This window comes from Musca domestica, unplaced genomic scaffold, assembly GCF_030504385.1.
Source record: "Musca domestica strain aabys unplaced genomic scaffold, Musca_domestica.polishedcontigs.V.1.1 5, whole genome shotgun sequence".
Lineage (NCBI taxonomy): Eukaryota > Metazoa > Arthropoda > Insecta > Diptera > Muscidae > Musca > Musca domestica.
The window spans coordinates 703325-723246 of NW_026712346.1; the positions used below are offsets into that span (position 1 = coordinate 703325).

Below are 19922 nucleotides of genomic sequence, written 5' to 3' on the forward strand. Positions count from 1 at the left end.
ACTTCACGTCGTGTCTTTTTTGGGCTGTGGGACCTCCTCTTTTGGGTTCGGTGGTGTTGGCCCTGTTGGATGGCTTAGGGGCGGGTGTGGACCCGGCGTTTTTTCCCGCAGGACATCCGTTTCCTTCTCTGTCAACCTCGTGAACGCAACCGTACAGGATTTTAGCGACTCCAGAAGCTGGTATTGGTGCTTGTAAAAAGCCTTTGTACGCAATGGTTGGGTGGGTTTGTCCATTATTGACTTTTGGGAATCTTTTGAGGTAGAAAAAGCAGTATCTATATTAATTTCTACACAATTTAAATATGGCGCAGTAAATTGTCGGCGAACTGGTGAACTGGCATCTGTTATCGGTAAAGAGTAACTTCGTGCGCTAAATCGAGATAGTATTATTTCCCTAAATGCTTTTAGAACACGGTTGTTACATCCTCCACTAAATATATCGGTGTCGAACGGCGTCAGTCTTGAAAAGAGATTCTCGTTTCCTTTTTTATACCCTCCAGCATACATAGTATGGAGGGTACATTTAGTTCGTCATTCCGTTTGTAACTCATCGAAATAATCATTTTAGACCCAACAAAGTTTATATATTCTTGATCAGTGTAAAATTCTAAGACGGAGGACAGGTCTGTCCGCCCGTCCGTCTTTTCCTCTGTTTCAATCACGCTACAGTCTAAACGAATTAAGATTGGAAGCTAACATTTTGCACAGATCTCTCTTTTGTCCGCAGGCAGGTCAAGTTCGAAGATGGGCTATGTCGTTCCACGATATCGTATAGCCCCCATATAACGGTACCCCCTATATTCGGTATTTTGATGATTTTACCCACATTTTTAAACGGTATTGTCTGAAATTCCACACAAGGAGTCCCTTATGAGTATTTCACCCCCGGAAAGAGAATTGTCTCTATAGGTCCGCAATATCGATACCATGTAACGGTATCCTCCGATATTCGACATGTTGATGATTTCAACCATATTTTTCAATGGAATGGATGGATTTTACCCACATTTTTAAACGGTATTGTCTGAAATTCCACACAAGGGGTTCCTTGTGAGCACTTTAACCCCTGATATAGAGTTCTCTATATAGGTTAACGATATCGTATCGCCCCCCTATAACGGTACCCCCGATATTTGGTATTTTGATGATTTTAGCTATATTTTCCAATGGAATTATCTGAAAATCCACACTAGTTGTTCCTGGTGAGTACTTTACACCCAGACATAGATTTGTCTATATAGGTCCACAACATCGTATATCCCACCATATATCGGCACCTTTCGATATCAAGTATTTTAACAGAATTTTCAATAGATTTTTTTTTTTTGAAAATTTTCTAATTCCTTCCAAATGGTGGAGGGTATTCAAAGTTCGGCCCGGCCGAACTTACTGTTTTTTACCTGTTTCTACTTCTTTCTGCGTATTTGCTTGAATGTGCCCATTAATTTCTAAAAAAATCAATGACCAATAAATAATGTGTTCTGAATCTAATTGAACTCTGGATGCCTCTAATCTATATATATATTATCTTCTATGCTTGCTATACTTATGTACTGCATATCTCAGGCATATTTTTCATTTAATTTGTCTATCTTTTTGTGAATTGTGTCCTTCTTTGGAGAACATTTTTTATTCAACACAAAAATTTCAAAAAGTTATTATGTCCCTGCAAAATATTTTAAAGGAATATAATTTGGATCAAAATCCAAATATTTCAGCAAAGAAAAGTGAAAAAAGGTAACAAGAAGAAAAAATTTTTTTTTGTTTTTAAAAAAATTGTCACAAAATTCAAAAAATATACTCGTTAGAGCAATAGATATTTTGCTAAACGGGAAAAAAAGTTAAAATTAGAATAAAAATAAATATTGTAAGTACATAGGTTTTATGTCTCTCCACCAGACTCCGATATTGAATTTGTTCTCCCAAATTTGAAATAAATTTGAGATTTAATTTTCAAATGTACGTCTGTCCACCAGACGCTTGCTTGTTTGCCAATTTCATTTTTCCAAAAATTCAAATAAATTTGTAGGCTTTGTATCACAAGTATATCTGTCCACCAGACGCTTGCTTGTTTTACAAATTATTTTTTTTAAATTTCAAAAAAAAGTTAGGTTATTTTTTTGTGCCTCTCCACCAGACGCTATTTTTAAGACGGTTATTATTTACTCGTTTATGGCCCGTTCTTATATCTTCCCTTTATAGGCCCGTTGTTACATCTTCCCGATAGATTAAAAAGTGATGTTGTCGGACAGATAAATCGTTTTTCGTTATTACAAGTTCCATTTAAATATGAACTGTCCGATAAGCAAAAGGTCAGGCCATCTTCCCTTTATCTTTTAACGTAAAGTTTACTGAATTCATGTTGCCATATTTTATATTGATAATATGGCAATAACAGCAATATTTATTCAAATAAAAAAAATGGATAACGCCAATCGTTTATTTTATATTGAAGAACTGGAAGATATTTACGCAAACATTGAAGCAAAAAAAAGAGCGACCAAGACATATCGTGAACGAGTGGATTATCTACAATTTTATGATGAAAGGGAGTTTATGAAAAGGTTCAGAATTTCAAAACGCACATTCCAATTACTATTACAAAAAGTTGGCCCTTCATTAGAAGCAAAAGTGTCAAAGTGTGTATAAATATATAACATAAATCGAATAATTACTAACCAATTCCCATTTAGGCAATATTCCGTGTCGCCTAGAACAAAGCTACTGATTACATTAAGGTTCTATGCTAGCGGTAGTTTCCTAATTACGGTTGGCGACTTTTGTGGTGTAAGTGTCTCTACTGCCAGTCGTTTAGTGAAAGAAACGTCGCATTTTGTTAGACAAATTTAATTGCAATTCAGTTTTTATTAAACATTTCTAATCTATTTTCAGTCTTTTAAATGCTGAATAGCTAATAATATTACTTTTAATTACAAGATATATTTACAATTAAAAATTACAAGATATATTTAAAAATACATTCGAATTACTCTAAAAATTTTAACTTTTTTTCCTCCAACTCTAACTGCAAAATTTCATTCTTTAGTTTCAATGAAGATATTTCGTGTTCATGCTTTTCTTGAGCACGCATTTCTTCGTTTTCATGCTTCTCCTGAGCACGAATATTCTCGTTCCTATAAAAGCTCTGTTGTAAAAGAACAAGTTCAAGTTTTTCTTCCTCAAGGTTGCGTTTTCTTTTGCCGCCGTGAACCAGTTCTTTCGATTTAGGCTTTTTTAAAGTCTGTGGGCAAAAGTCGGTTGACCAGTCTTTTCCTTCTGTTGAAACATTCATGGGATTGTTCTAAAAAATATAAACATAAAAAATAATATATAAAACATCAATTGTCACTTAAAATTTACTTAAAGTATTACAGAATTGCCTTCTCGAAACCCCATGTAAATCGCTAAGAGCAAGTAATTTAAAATTTTCCAACTTCTAGAACATTACCTAGCTAGTGGAACGATCTTCTTTATTGTATAATCAACTAAAACTTGTTCGTAGATTTACGGTGGGTTTTGTCAACAAATCAAGAATTTGGTCTGTTCCAGAACAGCAAGAAGGTAATAGTTTTCACTACACGATAACAGATCTTCCCTTTATGATATCGAATAAAATTGCAAAACTAGTAGATTCTTGCAGGTACTGGAACAGAGCAATTATTATGAAACTTACATTTTCTTTATTGCTTGCCTCAATAGATTCATTAGATGCATTTAGCTCACTGTAGTCAATGTAATCAGGTTCAACAACTGCAAGAGAAATACCAATAAGTCATAAAATTGCTCAGTGTAGCATTTTGTACAAAGAACTTACCAAAATCACTATCATACATATTTTCCAAGCCTGTTGCGGAATCTCCTAGCATGGATGCTATTTTTTTCGAAACAGTAGATACTTTACAAGTCACCATTCCACCACCCGTACGATATGTTTCCAACTTCTGTTCTGCCAGTTCAATCTTTGACTTACGTTTTATAACCTCGTATTTATCACGCAGTGCTTTCCAAGGTCGTCGTAATCCCATACTGGCTGCGAAGTCGTCTTCAATTTTCTTCCAAACTGCTTCTTTCTGCTTCCAAACGACAGAGTCAGACTTTTTGTTCTCAATAATATGCTTGTGGTCATCTACCAAGTTCACAAGCAACATTTCCTCTTCTTTTAAGAAATTTTTGGCCCGTTTTCTATGACGGGCTTCCGTTTGGTTATCCATTTTCGATTCACTTTTTTGCAAAAATTTATTTTACGAAATTAAGGCAAATTCTTTTTATTTATTTTTGTTCTAACTAAAATAATGATGCCACTTTGAAAAAAAATGCAATGACTACCAGTTACATCTACAAAAAAGTAATCATTGAGAGCAATTTATTGCCATATCTCTGAAAAAAAAGGAATTATTTTAAAGGAAGGTTGTAATAATGAAAGTCCCATAAAGTGAACTTTATCCTTCACTTTTCCTAAAGTAAGGTATAACAAAAGTGAACTATAAAGGTAAGATATAAGAACGGGCCATAGTCCACTTTTGTTATCCCTTACTTTAGGAAAAGTGAAGAATAAAGTTCACATTATCGGATTCTCATTATTACATCTTTCCTTTAAAGTATATGCATTTCTCACAGAGATATGGCAAGCTTTTTGTAAAAGTAACTGGTAGTCACAGCATTTCTTTCACAATGGCATCTTCATTTTAGGTTGAAAATAATAAACAAAACGAATTTGTAATTAACTTAGTGAAATAAATTTATAATTCAGTTCTTCAATATAAAATAAATGATTTACGTTATCCATTTCTTTATTTAAATATATTTTGCTGTCATTGTCATATTATCAATATAAAATATGGCAACATGAATTCAGTAAACTTTACGTTAAAAGATAAAGGGAAGATGGTATGGCCTTTTGCTTATCGGAGTAGTAGTAATCTAGGGTAGGAAGTGGCAAGCGCCATAAAATTTTACGACCTAGGACTTCCGCTTACAAGATGCGTCCATTATCCCCCCCCCCCCCCTACTTCAAATGCGTTTAGTTCTAATATGATGTGTATATGACGTGTGCTTGACCCTAATTCTTCTCACTTGTGTTTTCCCTGTGGATTGAATGACCTTGGCGCCCTTTGTTTGCTGTTGCACATTTTGTTGCCTATATTAAGGCTTGGGCGTTGTTGTTGCATGAGTAAGAACACTTGCGCCCTTAGAAAGAAATTTGTCTAGAGTTGTTGTTTTTCATATTATGTTAGCGTGGACACATCCCTACAGTCGGGTGCGCGCATGCATTTGATCCCTACATTCAGCCATCATCATCACTTGAGGGTAATAAAAAATGTAATGAGACTCATATGTTTTTTTTGTTTTGGTTTTTTAGTTTTTATGTTTGGGTTTTTTATTTTACATTGGGAATGTTTGAACCACTGTGTGTGTGTGTGTAAGTGTGCGTTGTTTGGTTTTTTCTTAAGCCAGACTTCACTTGGTGTTATCCTATCTGTACCACTTGAGGCACATATTATCAAAAAAAAGTTATAAAAAATGTACTTGAAATTATTTTGAAAGGTCCCTCACAAATGCGTTTGACCCATCACTACAGAAGTAGAGTTGTAGAACATATTTTGTTCTCGATGTTTCCTAATATGACATGTTTGTCTAATATTATCTCTTGAGGATCAAATGATAAAATATTGGTGTGTTTATGTTAAGGGGACAACGTAAAGGAAATGCCGTTGCTTTCCCCAATAGTTGTTGCATTTAAATATTTTAGAAAAAGGATGTATTTAAAAAAAATCACATGAAAAAAAAGAAAAAAAAAAACTAATTCATTTTATGATTCATTTTGTATTGAAACATTCAAATAAGTTCTAAACTATATTATGTATTAGATAGTTGTGTATTTTTTATTCGAAAGGATTTTTAACGTAAACAATATATTAGTATTTAAGCGTAGAAAATCTTGAGAAATATACTCAGTTTAAAAAATCCTTTACAAAGTTAGCATCCTAAAAATTAAAATGTCCTTTGCGTTCAGCGAAATACTTTCTGAAGATGTGGATGTCAATAATTTCTATGAGGATACAGAAGGTGACATAGACATATGTCTCATCGAGGAAAATAAGGATGAGGAGAATGTGGAGGATGTGGAAATGAAAGACCATGGAGGACCATGGTGAAGCAACAGAGGACTCCTCAACTATGGAAGATGGAACTCATTACGAGGAGGATGAGGAAACTCAGTCCACAATCCTGGACGATGATGTGGATGAATATAGGGAGATTGGAGACGATGGCGAAACCACGATCACTGACACAAGAGAAAACGAATATGACAGGATACGAGAGGGTCAGCCAAAAAAGGATGAGGAGAATGTAGAAATGGAAGACGTGTTGGAGGACCATGGTGAAGCAACAGAGGACTCCTCAACTATGGAAGATGGAACTCATTACGAGGAGGATGAGGAGGGGGAAACTCAGTCCACAATCCTGGACGATGATGTGGATGAATATAGGGAGATTGGAGACGATGGCGAAATCACGATCACTGACACAACAGAAAACGAATATGAGAGGATACGAGAGGGTCTGCCGGAACGAGCAGTGGTTATCTCATCAGTCGTATTATGTCCACCTCTTGATGATTTTGAGGATTATATTAATTAGAATTTTTTAGATTTAAATTATATAGTTCAAAATAATGAACATTATAAAGAATTAATAGAATATTTCAGCGAATTTGACCAAAAAAAAAATAAATAAATAAATAAATTACATTGTGTTCTCCATTTGGCGGGAAGGTATGGGTGAAAAAAACACAACTTTTTTCATATAAATAGGAGGGCAATGTTGAAAACAGTGTGAAATAAAGCCTAATAGAAATAATGTCGAGCGTAAATCTTGTAAATTTATTCAACTCCTACAACCACAAAAGGATTATCACAATAAAGGAGATGGATGAAAACAGGGATTACGTTATCAGTGGAGCATACAGAACCCAAACCAAATATGGTGAAAGAATTGTGCTTAAACTGGATGATGCTATACTTTACCTGCCATCTAGGTTCCTAGCACTACGAGAAGAAGACGTCAAGGAATTGGGATGCGGTGGATATACCATATCAAAATCAGCAATGGGAGGCGAGAGAGATAACACATTATACAAATTGGAATTGAAGCAAAAAAATCTAATTTCTTTTATCAGTCATATTTAGCTTAGTAAATACAAAAAAAAAAAAATATATAAATAAATAACAAGTAAAAAAACATTACGAACTAGAACCCATTATGACCCACAAATACCAATTTTTAGACAAATCAGTGAAAAAATGTGGCAAAAACCATCAAAATACCGAATATCGGGAGGTACCGTTATATGGGGGCTATATCAAATCATGGACCCATGCATGCAATGTTTCGCCACCGAAGCTGGAACCCATTATGACCAACAAATACCAATTTTCAGACAAATCCGTGAAAAAATGTGGCAAAAATCATCCAATTACCGAATATCGGGAGGTACCGTTATAAGGGGGCTTTACCAAAACGTGGACCTACACATGCAATGTTTTGCCACACGATCAGGGACCCATTATGACCCACAAATACCAATTTTTAGACAAATCAGTGAACAAATGTGGCAAAAACCATCAAAATACCGAATATCGGGAGGTACCGTTATATGGGGGCTATACCAAATCATGGGCCCATACATGCAATATTTCGCCACCGGAGCTGGAACCATTATGACCCACATATACCAATTTTTAGACAAATCCGTGAAAAAATGTGGCATAAATCATCAAAATACCGAATATCGGAAGGTACCGTTATATGGGGACCATACCAGAACGTGGACCGATATATCTCATTTTCAATACCAACCATCCTAGACACAATGCAAATAGCTCTGCTAAATTTTGGCCCTCTACGTCAAATAGTGTGGGCTGTATCGTGATTTCAACAGACGGACAGACAGACAGACGGACATCGTTAAATCGACTTAGAATTTTATGCTGATTATGAATATATATACTTTATGCGGTCTAAGACGAATATTTAAGGATGTTACAAACGGAATGACAAAGTTAATATACCCTCCTTTCCAAGGTGGAGGGTATAAAAATAAATTTATATTTGAAATGAAATTTTTGTGTTTTTTTTTCTCCATGAAAATGTTGGCATCTGTAGAATATAAGACTAAATATCATTGTTAAAAGTTATTCAGTCGGGGAAACAACAAACGTGAAGAATATGTCATCAACAAATTTGGGGAGCAAATGCTTGGAAAAGGATGCAGGATGGGATGATCCGGAAATTGATGAATATCTTATGATGAAGGCTTCTCAATTGGAGGCTTTTTATAGTTTGATGATACCAATAGACGAGGAATTCCTTAGAAATGAAATACCCACAAGGAATGAAAGTCATATACTTACAGAGAGTGAAGCCAATGGAGATGACTATATCACATAACTGAAGGGCAATCATGAAAATGATCCATGGTGGGAATAACATAAGACATTATATTTAAATATAAAACGAAAATGTTATTGTTGTGTGAGAGAAAATCCAGAAATAAATAATGTATTATTTAATAAAATCAACTTGGTTTTTCATTTACACTTCACAGTTTGTGAGTGGAGCTCCTAGTAGAAAGATGTACCCCCAACTAAATAAGGAAACTGAAAGTCTGAAAACATTTTCAAATTGGCCTCTATCCTATCCAGACCCCAAAACCATGGCAGCAGTGGGACTATTTTACACTGGAGTAGGCAATGTAACAAAATGTTATTTTTGTGAAGTGTATATTCATCGTTGGAAACAGACCGATTGCCCGGTATCTGAACATGTGAGAAATTCTTACAGCTGTCCTTTATTAAGAAGATGTGTTACAAACAACATTCCCACAGCACCTAAAACTTTAGATGTACTACTTCCAGAATTGGGACTAGATGTTTGTAGTCGTACATTAGTGAATCCTTTTTCACCAATATTCATAATATTATATACAATAATAACCTTCAATCTTATAAATAAAATATTTAAAAAATAAGAAAAATTTTTTTTTATTATTCTTTATTGATTTCATCATATATTAAGTCCATGTTTTTGTTCCAATTTTGCTCAATAAATACAAATATTTTAAATAAATTATTTATAGCACATTTATACACAAAGCTTGAATGTATTGAACAGTTAGTAAAATAATTTCGACAGTTCTTAGCTAATTTTGTCTTCTAAATTTATTATGTTAGTAGTGAGATATTTCTGTAGAAATTGTTTTTTGTCTCTTCCAACAGCTCCTTCATAAATATGCTCTTGTGGTTTCCATGACAAAACTGAAAATCCACTATCACAATATCCGACCTATCAATTGATTGCATCGTCATGGAAGTATTAAATTGAACTAACCAATTTCATGTTTTAAATTTTGTATTTATAAGCTTTTTTCTATTAAGAACTTTAAACAGAGGTGTCCACATTTGTATGTGTTAAAGTGATGATGTTATCATCTGTATAATATGCTACCCAATGCGTGCCAGGTCCACTATCATTATCCATATTTATAATACCACACTCTTTCTTATATGGCATCTTAGGTAATCTGTTGCGCATATATACACCTCTAAAGCGCGGTATATATTTTTTTCCAAAAGAATATATTTGTTTGTCAGTAAGTGGTGCGTTGGGTAGTTGCTCAATTAGTTTTCTGATGTATTATTCAAGTAAATACCAAAACCTTTTTTGTAGGGTTTTAAATACAAACCCTTACCCATAGATATAGCTTCGATAGTTTTGTTATGTCTTGTTTGCTTCTCTAATTGTCGTTTGGCATTTCTAGCATTCATAACAGCATTAGCAATTGCTGAACTACCCGATGCTTTGTTTTGTTTTGAAGTTTCACTACGAAAGAGTGTGTTGAGGTTTCTGGTTCATGACGCCGATGAGCCATCAATCGATACCTCAACAATTAACTGTTGTCATCAAGAGAGGACGATCACTAAGAAAGAAGAAGCAAGAAGCAGAACATTTAGCACAAAAAATAGAATTGTTTTATAATAAAATTATACTTAAACCGCCAGAGTCTTTTAACTAAAACAAGTGTTTCATTTACCTACACCACCAGTATCTAATTAGCAACACGTAAGTATCATCTGCATACTTGTTGGGTTGTCTAGTATTCATAATTATTGTTGTTCGTCTTTTTACAACAAATACTTTCGGCTCTAAATCTATTCTGTAGATTTAGAACCCCCACAAGTCCATACGCCTGTATCGGAACTTGTACATGATCCTTGAAAGCCTTATAAAGGCAATTAATCAACAGAGTAATTTTAAAGAGAAAAATTCTTTTGTATGTATGTTTGTTGTTGCTTAACACAATTGAAATTGGCCCATACACTAACACTATAAAAATACCACTCTCACTTTGCTGCATCATTTTGTTACATTTGTTTTGCTTATATTCGTGAGCAACAAATATAACAAGCTTTTGTCTTCTGTTTTATCGTTATGTGTGATCGGTCTGTCGTCTGCCATTGTTCGACTATAGATCAGCTGGTGTGGTGAAAAAGAGTTGTGTAGTTTGTGTGGCGAATAACGTAGCGTACAAATCATAGTACATACATTGAATACCACAATAATAATAAACAAACAATTGAATAATAACAAAATTAAATTAATTGGAACAAGTAAATAGAAATAATACTTAATTAAAAAAGCACATAAATCAGCAATATACATTAATCTAAAAATAAATATTGTTTATATTTCTCTTAATTTTTAAAAAGTAAACGTTTATTGCGTTTCTAAAATGTATGCTAGATATGAATACGAGACCAAAAACCTGATGCAAACTTGCATTATGATAGGAAGCACAGCAGAGAACGAGCTGCCTGATTCATTAATATAAACAAAATTAGAATTCATGGATGAAGATTGGCACAATGTAGGCAGTGCATTTGAAAGTGTCTATTTTAATGAGGGAGATCAAGATTACAAATTAAGATCTAGAGATATTTTTGCGTCCGCCAGAGACAATTTTCTAACGACAAAGCCTAATTTGTTGCAAGTATTAAAAAACAGACAAATTAAAAGAAATAATGACTATAGTTCAAATACCGAATTTGATGTGTCGGATATTTGTGCGAAAGTTCCTCCATGTGACACCCAAGATTTCTATGGAAGTTATGGTTCCCATTAATGGGAACCATCCCAGACTTACACCAGCGCAAAAACTTTACAACAAAGGCTGGCTCGTTAGCATGGGAAGCGTTATCAGTGCGATATAAAAATGTAAGGGTACTGGTAGATAGTCAATTGAAGATTTTATTCAACGTTTCGACTGCAAAGACTGAATGCAGCAAAAACATTAAAAGAATTCAATAAACAGTTAGCGACTGTCTAGCAATATAAAAAGCTCATAAGGTAGAAGTTAACCAAGGGGACCCTATTTTCATATATTTCTGTTCAACAAAGCTTCCTGTTGAAACTTTGACCCTTTGGGAACAATCGCTCGAATCACATCCAGAGCTACCCAAATGGTCACAAATCGAGTCCTAGAGAGAATAGATTGTCTCAGAAAAATAGCAACTTCACCTGGTTTTAATCATGAATTTCACGCGCATCGAAAAGCGCAATCGACACAATCAAGTAGATGTGTCATGTGTAACAGGAATCATATTATAAAGAATTGTGCAAGATTTAATAGTATGAGTGTCAATACGAGAGTTGAATTCATACGAGATCTAGGTTTATGTAATAACTGTTTGAAGAGTGGACATAACACAAAGGAATGTTTCAGTGCGCATAGATGTTTATATTGTAAGAAAAAACATCACACAAGCTTGCACCTAGGAAACACAGAACCCCTATCAAGAAGTCCTACATCTTCAATTATATCAAATAGAACTTCAGAGCCAAATATTCAAAGAATAAATCATGTCACGACAGATGACAAGCCCTGTACTTCTAGTTCTACCTTCCAAAGCTCTAATACACAAACAAATTTATCAGTCAATGATTATGATGTTTTGTTACCAACTGCGCTTGTAAAAATCAAATGCAATGGTAAAATGTACACAGCAAGAGCTTTATTAGATACTCGATCGAAACGATCATTTATGAAAAGCAAAGTGGTACAAAGAATTGGGAGTGGAACCAGCGAATCTAATTTCAATATCAGCGGAATAAATGGTTCAGTAGTTGCACATACGAATAAAATATGCAACATTACTCTGTTTGGAAATACAAACAATATGATTGAAGTGGACGCTTTAGTTATTGAAAGCAGAATAATGTCTAAGCTGAATGAAATCCGTGATTTAAAACTTGCCGATCCTTTTTTCCAACAATCAAATGAGGTTGATATGCTAATTGGTAGTGATATATTACCATCCATCATATTGAACGGAACTAAAACAAATGTTTTTGGGGACATGATAGCTCAACATTCCGTCTTTGGATGGTATATTTATGGTCCTATAATTAATAAAAAAATAAATATAGAGCAAAAAAGAAATATTAAAGAAAAAATATAAAAAAGTAGTGCCGCACCAGCAATGAAGTCATACATCCATTTAAAGCAATTGAGAGATGTGAGGTACACGTCCATTCACCTGAATTGGTTCTTGGAAATTTATTTATAATATATTTTGTGTGTGTGTAATAATGTGACAATGTACTGTGAAATTGTAAACATGTGAATTTTTGGTATTCTTTAACAATATGTAAAAATATTTCCTCCATAAATCGGAAAATATTTATTTGTGTGTACCAGAAATGCAAATGGTCATTACGTATCGCATATTATGTTTGAAAAAATGAAATATTTATGAAAAAATAAAATTATTTAAAACGAATCGCAGGCACAATAACTGGTGGTTAGGTAATTGCAAATCAACCGCAGAAGAAGCATGTTGTTGTGCAGAGGTGATAAAAATATGAAAATTTAAGATTAATAATATGCATATGCTAAAATTATTATTATTAAAATTATTATTTCCTTAACTAAGTACAGACTTTAAGAGGTTGCACCAGTGCACGGGTTTAATTACCGAAGAACGTTTTTTGTTAGACATAACAGTTATAAATTTTGTCTTCGATGCATTCGCTTTACCATTATCGATTGATGGTTCACTGTCATGCATGGTCTTTGTTGTTATACTATGCCTTCGTCGTCCGGTCTCCACTACCATGCATTAACATCAATGTCCAGTGAGTCTTGAACACTGGACAGTGTTAAAATCAATGCCAAACAAGAAGTCGATGTAAATAACTATGAGGGGGATTGGTTAAGTTTTGCAAATAAAAAAGCGGTGTTTTTGAAAATTCCTATTTATCCAAGTAATTTACTATTTACAAAAATAAATTTAAAATATAATAATAACAAATTGGGACGAAAACAAATGAAATAACTTTCGTCGTCACACTGCCTCCCCTCCCTAAATGAGCCGGCTGCTTCCACAACAACCGCACAACAATGTTGCTTGTCGATTGACGTGGACCCGGAGCATTTTCTCTCCAATAGTGAATTCTCGCTTATGTTGGTAGTGGGGCACCCAGGGATCGAAGGGCTTCTCGCAAACATAACTGTAGGCCGCTCTTAACTTCGTCTGCTAACATTTCCCGGCATTCAAATGGGATGTCCTCAACACTGGATACTGTCGGGGGGTTCGGGCTTCGTTCTTGCTACAACCGGCGATTAATATGTGGTTGGCCGTATTCGGTTTCCGAATCCGAGACCGGTGCATACCGGGGGGACTGGGCCAAACCTATGTTACGTCCGGGCGTCAGTGGAAATCCCATGTCAATGAAAAGGGTGCGACCTGGAGTCGGTGGTAACTCGGTTAGGCTATGTGGCTGGCATAGGTCACACCGTAGGAGGAGGGATGATTGGGCAATCGTGCACAGCAGGGGGTCTTTGTGGCGGGGAGACGGTACCTCATCGTCAGATGAAATGACGATAGTCTCGACTACTACCGGTGAGGACGATGGCACTTCACGTAGCGTCTTTATTTGGCTGTGGGACCTCCTCTTTTGGGTTCGGTGGTGTTTGCCCTGTTGGATGGCTTAGGGGCGGATGTGAACCCAGCGTTTTTTCCCGCAGGGCATCCGTTTCCTTCTCTGTCAACCTCGTGAGCGCAACCGAACAGGTTTGAGCGACTCCACAAGTTGGTATTGGTGCTTGTAAAAAACCTTCGTACGCAATGGTTGGGTGGGTTTGGCCATTATTGACTTTTAGGATTCTGTTGAGGTAGAAAAAGCAGTATCTATATTAATTTCTAGACAATTTAAATGTTCGGACGTTGAGACATAAGGTTTCATATCCCCGAGGTGTGCATTACTTTCGTGTTTTCCGCCAAATTTGCGACAACCGGAGATGTGAAACTGATACTACTTCCAGAATTGGGACTACATGTTTGTAGTCGTACATTAGTGAATCCTTTTTCACCAATATTCATAATATTATATACAATTATAACCTTCAATCTCATAAATAAAATATTTAAAAAATAAGAAAAAAATCTTTTTTTTTATTATACTTTATTGATTTCATCATATATTAAGTCCATGTTTTTGTTCCAATTTTGCTCAATAAATACAAATAGTTTAAATAAATTATTTATAGCACATTTATACACAAAGCTTGAATGTATTGAACAGTTAGTAAAATAATTTCGACATGTTCTTAGCTAATTTTGTCTTCTAAATTTATTATGTTAGTAGTGAGATATTTCTGTAGAAATTGTTTTTTGTCTCTTCCAACAACAAAAATGTACTTATATTCATCCAATGGCATGAGTACACTCTCAACCTCATTGTAGTCCACATCTCCATCCACCCAATCCAATCCGTTTACAAAGTTCTTACAGTATACATTTGTTCTGCAGGCTTCGTTAGTAAGTTCTTTTATATTAAAAGGCGGACGAAACACAAAATGATTAGGCACAACAGAAGTACCGCAAATGAACGCCAGCTCCTTCATAAATATGCTCTTGTGGTTTCCATGACAAAACTGAAAATCCACTATCACAATATCCGACCTATCAATTGATTGCATCGTCATGGAAGTATTAAATTGAACTAACCAATTTCATGTTTTAAATTTTGTATTTATAAGCTTTTTTCTATTAAGAACTTTAAACAGAGGTGTCCACATTTGTATGTGTTAAAGTGATGATGTTATCATCTTTATAATATGCTACCCAATGCGTGCCAGGTCCACTATCATTATCCATATTTATAATACCACACTCTTTCTTATATGGCATCTTAGGTAATCTGTTGCGCATATATACACCTCTAAAGCGCGGTATATATTTTTTTCCAAAAGAATATATTTGTTTGTCAGTAAGTGGTGCGTTGGGTAGTTGCTTAATTAGTTTTTTGATGTATTATTCAAGTAAATACCAAACGGACGATCACTATGAAAGAAGAAGCAAGAAGCAGAACATTTAGCACAAAAAATAGAATTGTTTTATAATAAGATTATACTTAAACCGCCAGAGTCTTTTAACTAAAACATCTGCATACTTGTTGGGTTGTCTAGTATTCATAATTATTGTTGTTCGTCTTTTTACAACAAATACTTTCGGCTCTAAATCTATTCTGTAGATTTAGAACCCCCACAAGTCCATACGCCTGCATCGGAACTTGTACATGATCCTTGGAAGCCTTTATAAAAAGAATCGGCTGATTTGCAAGAAAAACTTAACAAAACATTGTTCAAAACAATTCAGTTTACACTTTTATTTTGTCGTCTTTGCTTTTTTTTTTTTTTGTTTCCAATTAATCAACAGAGTAATTTTAAAGAGAAAAACTCTTCTGTATGTATGTTTGTTGTTGCTTAACACAATTGAAATTGGCCCATAAACTAACATCATAAAAATACCACTCTCACTTTGCTGCATCATTTTGTTACATTTGTTTTGCTTACATTCGTGAGCAACAAATATAACAAGCTTTTGTCTTCTGTTTTATCGTTATGTGTGATCGGTCTGTCGTCTGCCATTGTTCGACTATAGATCAGCTGGTGTGGTGAAAAAGAGTTGTGTAGTTTGTGTGGCGAATAACGTAGCGTATAAAGCATAGTACATACATTGAATACCACAATAATAATAAACAAACAATTGAATAATGACAAAATTAAATTAATTGGAACAAGTAAATAGAAATAATACTTAATTAAAAAAGCACATAAATCAGCAATATACATTAATCTAAAAATAAATATTGTTTATATTTCTCTTAATTTTTAAAAAGTAAACGTTTATTGCGTTTCTAAAATGTATGCTAGATATGAATACGAGACCAAAAACCTGATGCAAACTTGCATTATGATAGGAAGCACAGCAGAGAACGAGCTGCCTGATTCATTAATATAAACAAAATTAGAATTCATGGATGAACATTGGCACAATGTACGCAGTGCATTTGAAAGTGTCTATTTTAATGAGGGAGATCAAGATTACAAATTAAGATCTAGAGATATTTTTGCGTCCGCCAGAGACAATTTTCTAACGACAAAGCCCAATTTGTTGCAAGTATTAAAAAACAGAAAAATTAAAAGAAATAATGACTATAGTTCAAATACCGAATTTGATGTGTCGGATATTTGTGCGAAAGTTCCTCCATGTGACACCCAAGATTTCTATGGAAGTTATGGTTCCCATTAATGGGAACCATCCCAGACTTACACCAGCGCAAAAACTTTACAACAAAGGCTGGCTCGTTAGCATGGGAAGCGTTATCAGTGCGATATAAAAATGTAAGGGTACTGGTAGATAATCAATTGAAGATTTTATTCAACCTTTCGGCAGCAAAGACTGAATGCAGCAGAGACATTAAAAGAATTCAATCAACAGTTAGCGACTGTCTAGCAATATAAAAAGTTCATAAGGTAGAAGTTAACCAAGGGGACCCTATTTTCATATATATTTCTGTTCAACAAAGCTTCCTGTTGAAACTTTGACCCTTTGGGATCAATCGCTCGAATCACATCCAGAGCTAACCAAATGGTCACAAATCGAGTCCTAGAGAGAATAGATTGTCTCAGAAATATAGCAACTTCACCTGGTTTTAATCATGAATTTCACGCGCATCGAAAAGCGCAATCGACACAATCAAGTAGATGTGTCATGTGTAACAGGAATCATATTATAAAGAATTGTGCAAGATTTAATAGTATGAGTGTCAATACGAGAGTTGAATTCATACGAGATCTAGGTTTATGTAATAACTGTTTGAAGAGTGGACATAACACAAAGGAATGTTTCAGTGCGCATAGATGTTTATATTGTAAGAAAAAACATCACACAAGGTTGCACATAGGAAACACAGAACCCCTATCAAGAAGTCCTACATCTTCAATTATATCAAATAGAACTTCAGAGCCAAATATTCAAAGAATAAATCATGTCACGACAGATGATAAGCCCTGTACTTCTAGTTCTTCCTTCCAAAGCTCTAATACACAAACAAATTTATCAGTCAATGATTATGATGTTTTGTTACCAACTGCGCTTGTAAAAATCAAATGCAATGGTAAAATGTACACAGCAAGAGCTTTATTAGATACTCGATCGAAACGATCATTTATAAAAAGCAAAGTGGTACAAAGAATTGGGAGTGGAACCAGCGAGTCTAATTTCAATATCAGCGGAATAAATGGTTCAGTAGTTGCACATACGAATAAAATATGAAACATTACTCTGTTTGGAAATACAAACAATATGATTGAAGTGGACGCTTTAGTTATTGAAAGCAGAATAATGTCTAAGCAGAATGAAATCCGTGATTTAGAACTTGCCGATCCTTTTTTCCAACAATCAAATGAGGTTGATATGCTAATTGGTAGTGATATATTACCATCCATCATATTGAACGGAACTAAAACAAATGTTTTTGGGAACATGATAGCTCAACATTCCGTCTTTGGATGGTATATTTATGGTCCTATAATTAATAAAAAAATAAACATAGACAAAAAAGAAATATTTAAGAAAAAATATAAAAAAGTAGTGCCGCACCAGCAATGAAGTCATACAACCATTTAAAGCAATTGAGAAATGTGAGGTACACGTCCATTTACATGAATTGGTTCTTGGCCATTTATTTATAATATAATAACTTAAACGAAAATAAATCAACGGTTTATTTTGGGTGTGTCAATGTACTATGAAATTGTAAACATGTGAATTTTTGATAATCTTTAACAATATGTAAAAATATTTCCTCCATAAATCGGAAAATATTTATTTGTGTGTACTAGAAATGCAAATGGTCATTACGTATCATATATTATGATTGAAAAAATGAAACATTTATGAAAAAATAAGAAGCATGTTGTGCTTTTTAAGTCAAAAGTAAGCCAGAGGTGAAAGTAATATGAAAATTTAAGATTAATAATATGCATATGCTAAAATTGTTCACTAGAGGTGGATGATTGATAATAAATTACAGTAAATTACTAATATAAAACAACTCAAGAAGCACCTAAAATAATATTCTTGAAACTCTTGTATTCCTTTAAAGAAAATTGTTACGTAGCCACTAGAGGTGGTTACAAAGGTGATCAATTTTCATAACTGATCCCTCGAAATATAAAAAAATCATAAAATTTTTACGAAATGTTCCACTAGAGGTGGTTATTTGTCACAAGAGGTGACTCAAAAAAAGTTATGAAATGAATTTGAAAAAAAAACAAGTTAAAAAGCAGTAAGTTCGGCGGGCCGAACTTTTAATACCCTCCACCATTTACAACGAATTTGGAAATTTTCAAAAAATAAAATCCTTAAAAAATTCTGTTAAAATTTTAAAAATACCGAATATAGCCGTTATATTGGGGTCTATATGACGTGGACATACATATGCATTGTTTGTCATAAGCCATTACCATATTCAAATTCGAAACTGGACTCGCACCGACAATTTTCTGTCACAGACTGTAGTTCCCATAACGAACTTCAAATACCGAATTTTAAACAATTCCGGTTAATAATGTCGCTAAAATCATCCAAATACCGAACATAGCGAGGTGCCGTTATATGGGGGCTATGCGAAGACGTGGACCTGCACCAACAATTTTCAGTCTTAGGGTGTAGTATCCATTTGGAACTTCAAATACCAAATTTGAAACAATTCCCGTGAATAATTTCGCTAAAATCATCAAAATACCGAATATCGGGAGGTACCGTTATATGGGGGCTATACGAAGACATAGACTTGCACAGACAATTTTCTATCTTAGGGTGTAGTATCCATTTGGAACTTCAAATACCAAATTTTGAAACAATTCCGGTGAATAACGTCGCTAAAATCATCAAAATACCGAATATCCGGAGGTACCGTTATATGGGAGCTATATGAAAACGTGGACCTACATGGCCCATTTACGAACTTAACCTGACTACTGGAAAAATAAACATGTGTGCAAAATTTTAGACATCTATCTCAATTTATTCGAAAGATAGCGTGATTACAACAGACAGACAGACAGACGGACAGACAGACAGACGGACAGACAGACGGACATCGCCGACTTAGAATTTTACGCTGATCAAGAATATATATACTTTGTTGGGTCTGACATGAGTATTTCGAGGAGTTACAAACGGAATGACAAAGTTAATATACCCTCCATAGTATGGTGGAGGGTATAAAAATATGAGAAAAATTTCTAATGCCATATTGGGTGTAGCCCATATTTCTTGCTTTTGAGAATTTCTTTCCAGAACAAGTTGATTAAATTAAAAAGGAGAATTGGCGAATATACCCTTTTTCAACCGAAAAACATTTTTGACCCATACAAATTTATGTTGCTGATGATGATTACAATGAAAAACGAACTAAGTACAGAGCGGTTGCATCAGTGCACGGGCCCGGCATGTTGAGGTTCCTGTCTCATGACGCCGATGAGCCATTAATCGATACCTCAACAATTA

At 34.4% G+C, this 19922-nt stretch overlaps 2 protein-coding genes across 2 annotated transcripts; one reads left to right on the plus strand and one right to left on the minus strand.

Moving 5' to 3' along the window:
- Positions 1-2845: 2845 nt before the first annotated feature.
- Positions 2846-4531, minus strand: LOC109611766 (uncharacterized). Its single transcript, XM_059128082.1, has 3 exons — positions 3815-4531; positions 3674-3750; positions 2846-3301 (listed from the first exon to the last, which is right to left on the minus strand). Exons 1-3 carry the CDS (start codon positions 4209-4211, stop codon positions 2987-2989), a joined length of 789 nt encoding a protein of 262 aa, XP_058984065.1. The 5' UTR covers positions 4212-4531; the 3' UTR covers positions 2846-2986.
- A 1607-nt stretch (positions 4532-6138) lies between these two features.
- On the plus strand, positions 6139-6642 carry LOC101890058 (secreted acidic protein 1A-like). Its single transcript, XM_005189823.2, has one exon. It carries the CDS (start codon positions 6139-6141, stop codon positions 6640-6642), a length of 504 nt encoding a protein of 167 aa, XP_005189880.2.
- The last annotated feature ends 13280 nt before the right edge of the window (positions 6643-19922 follow it).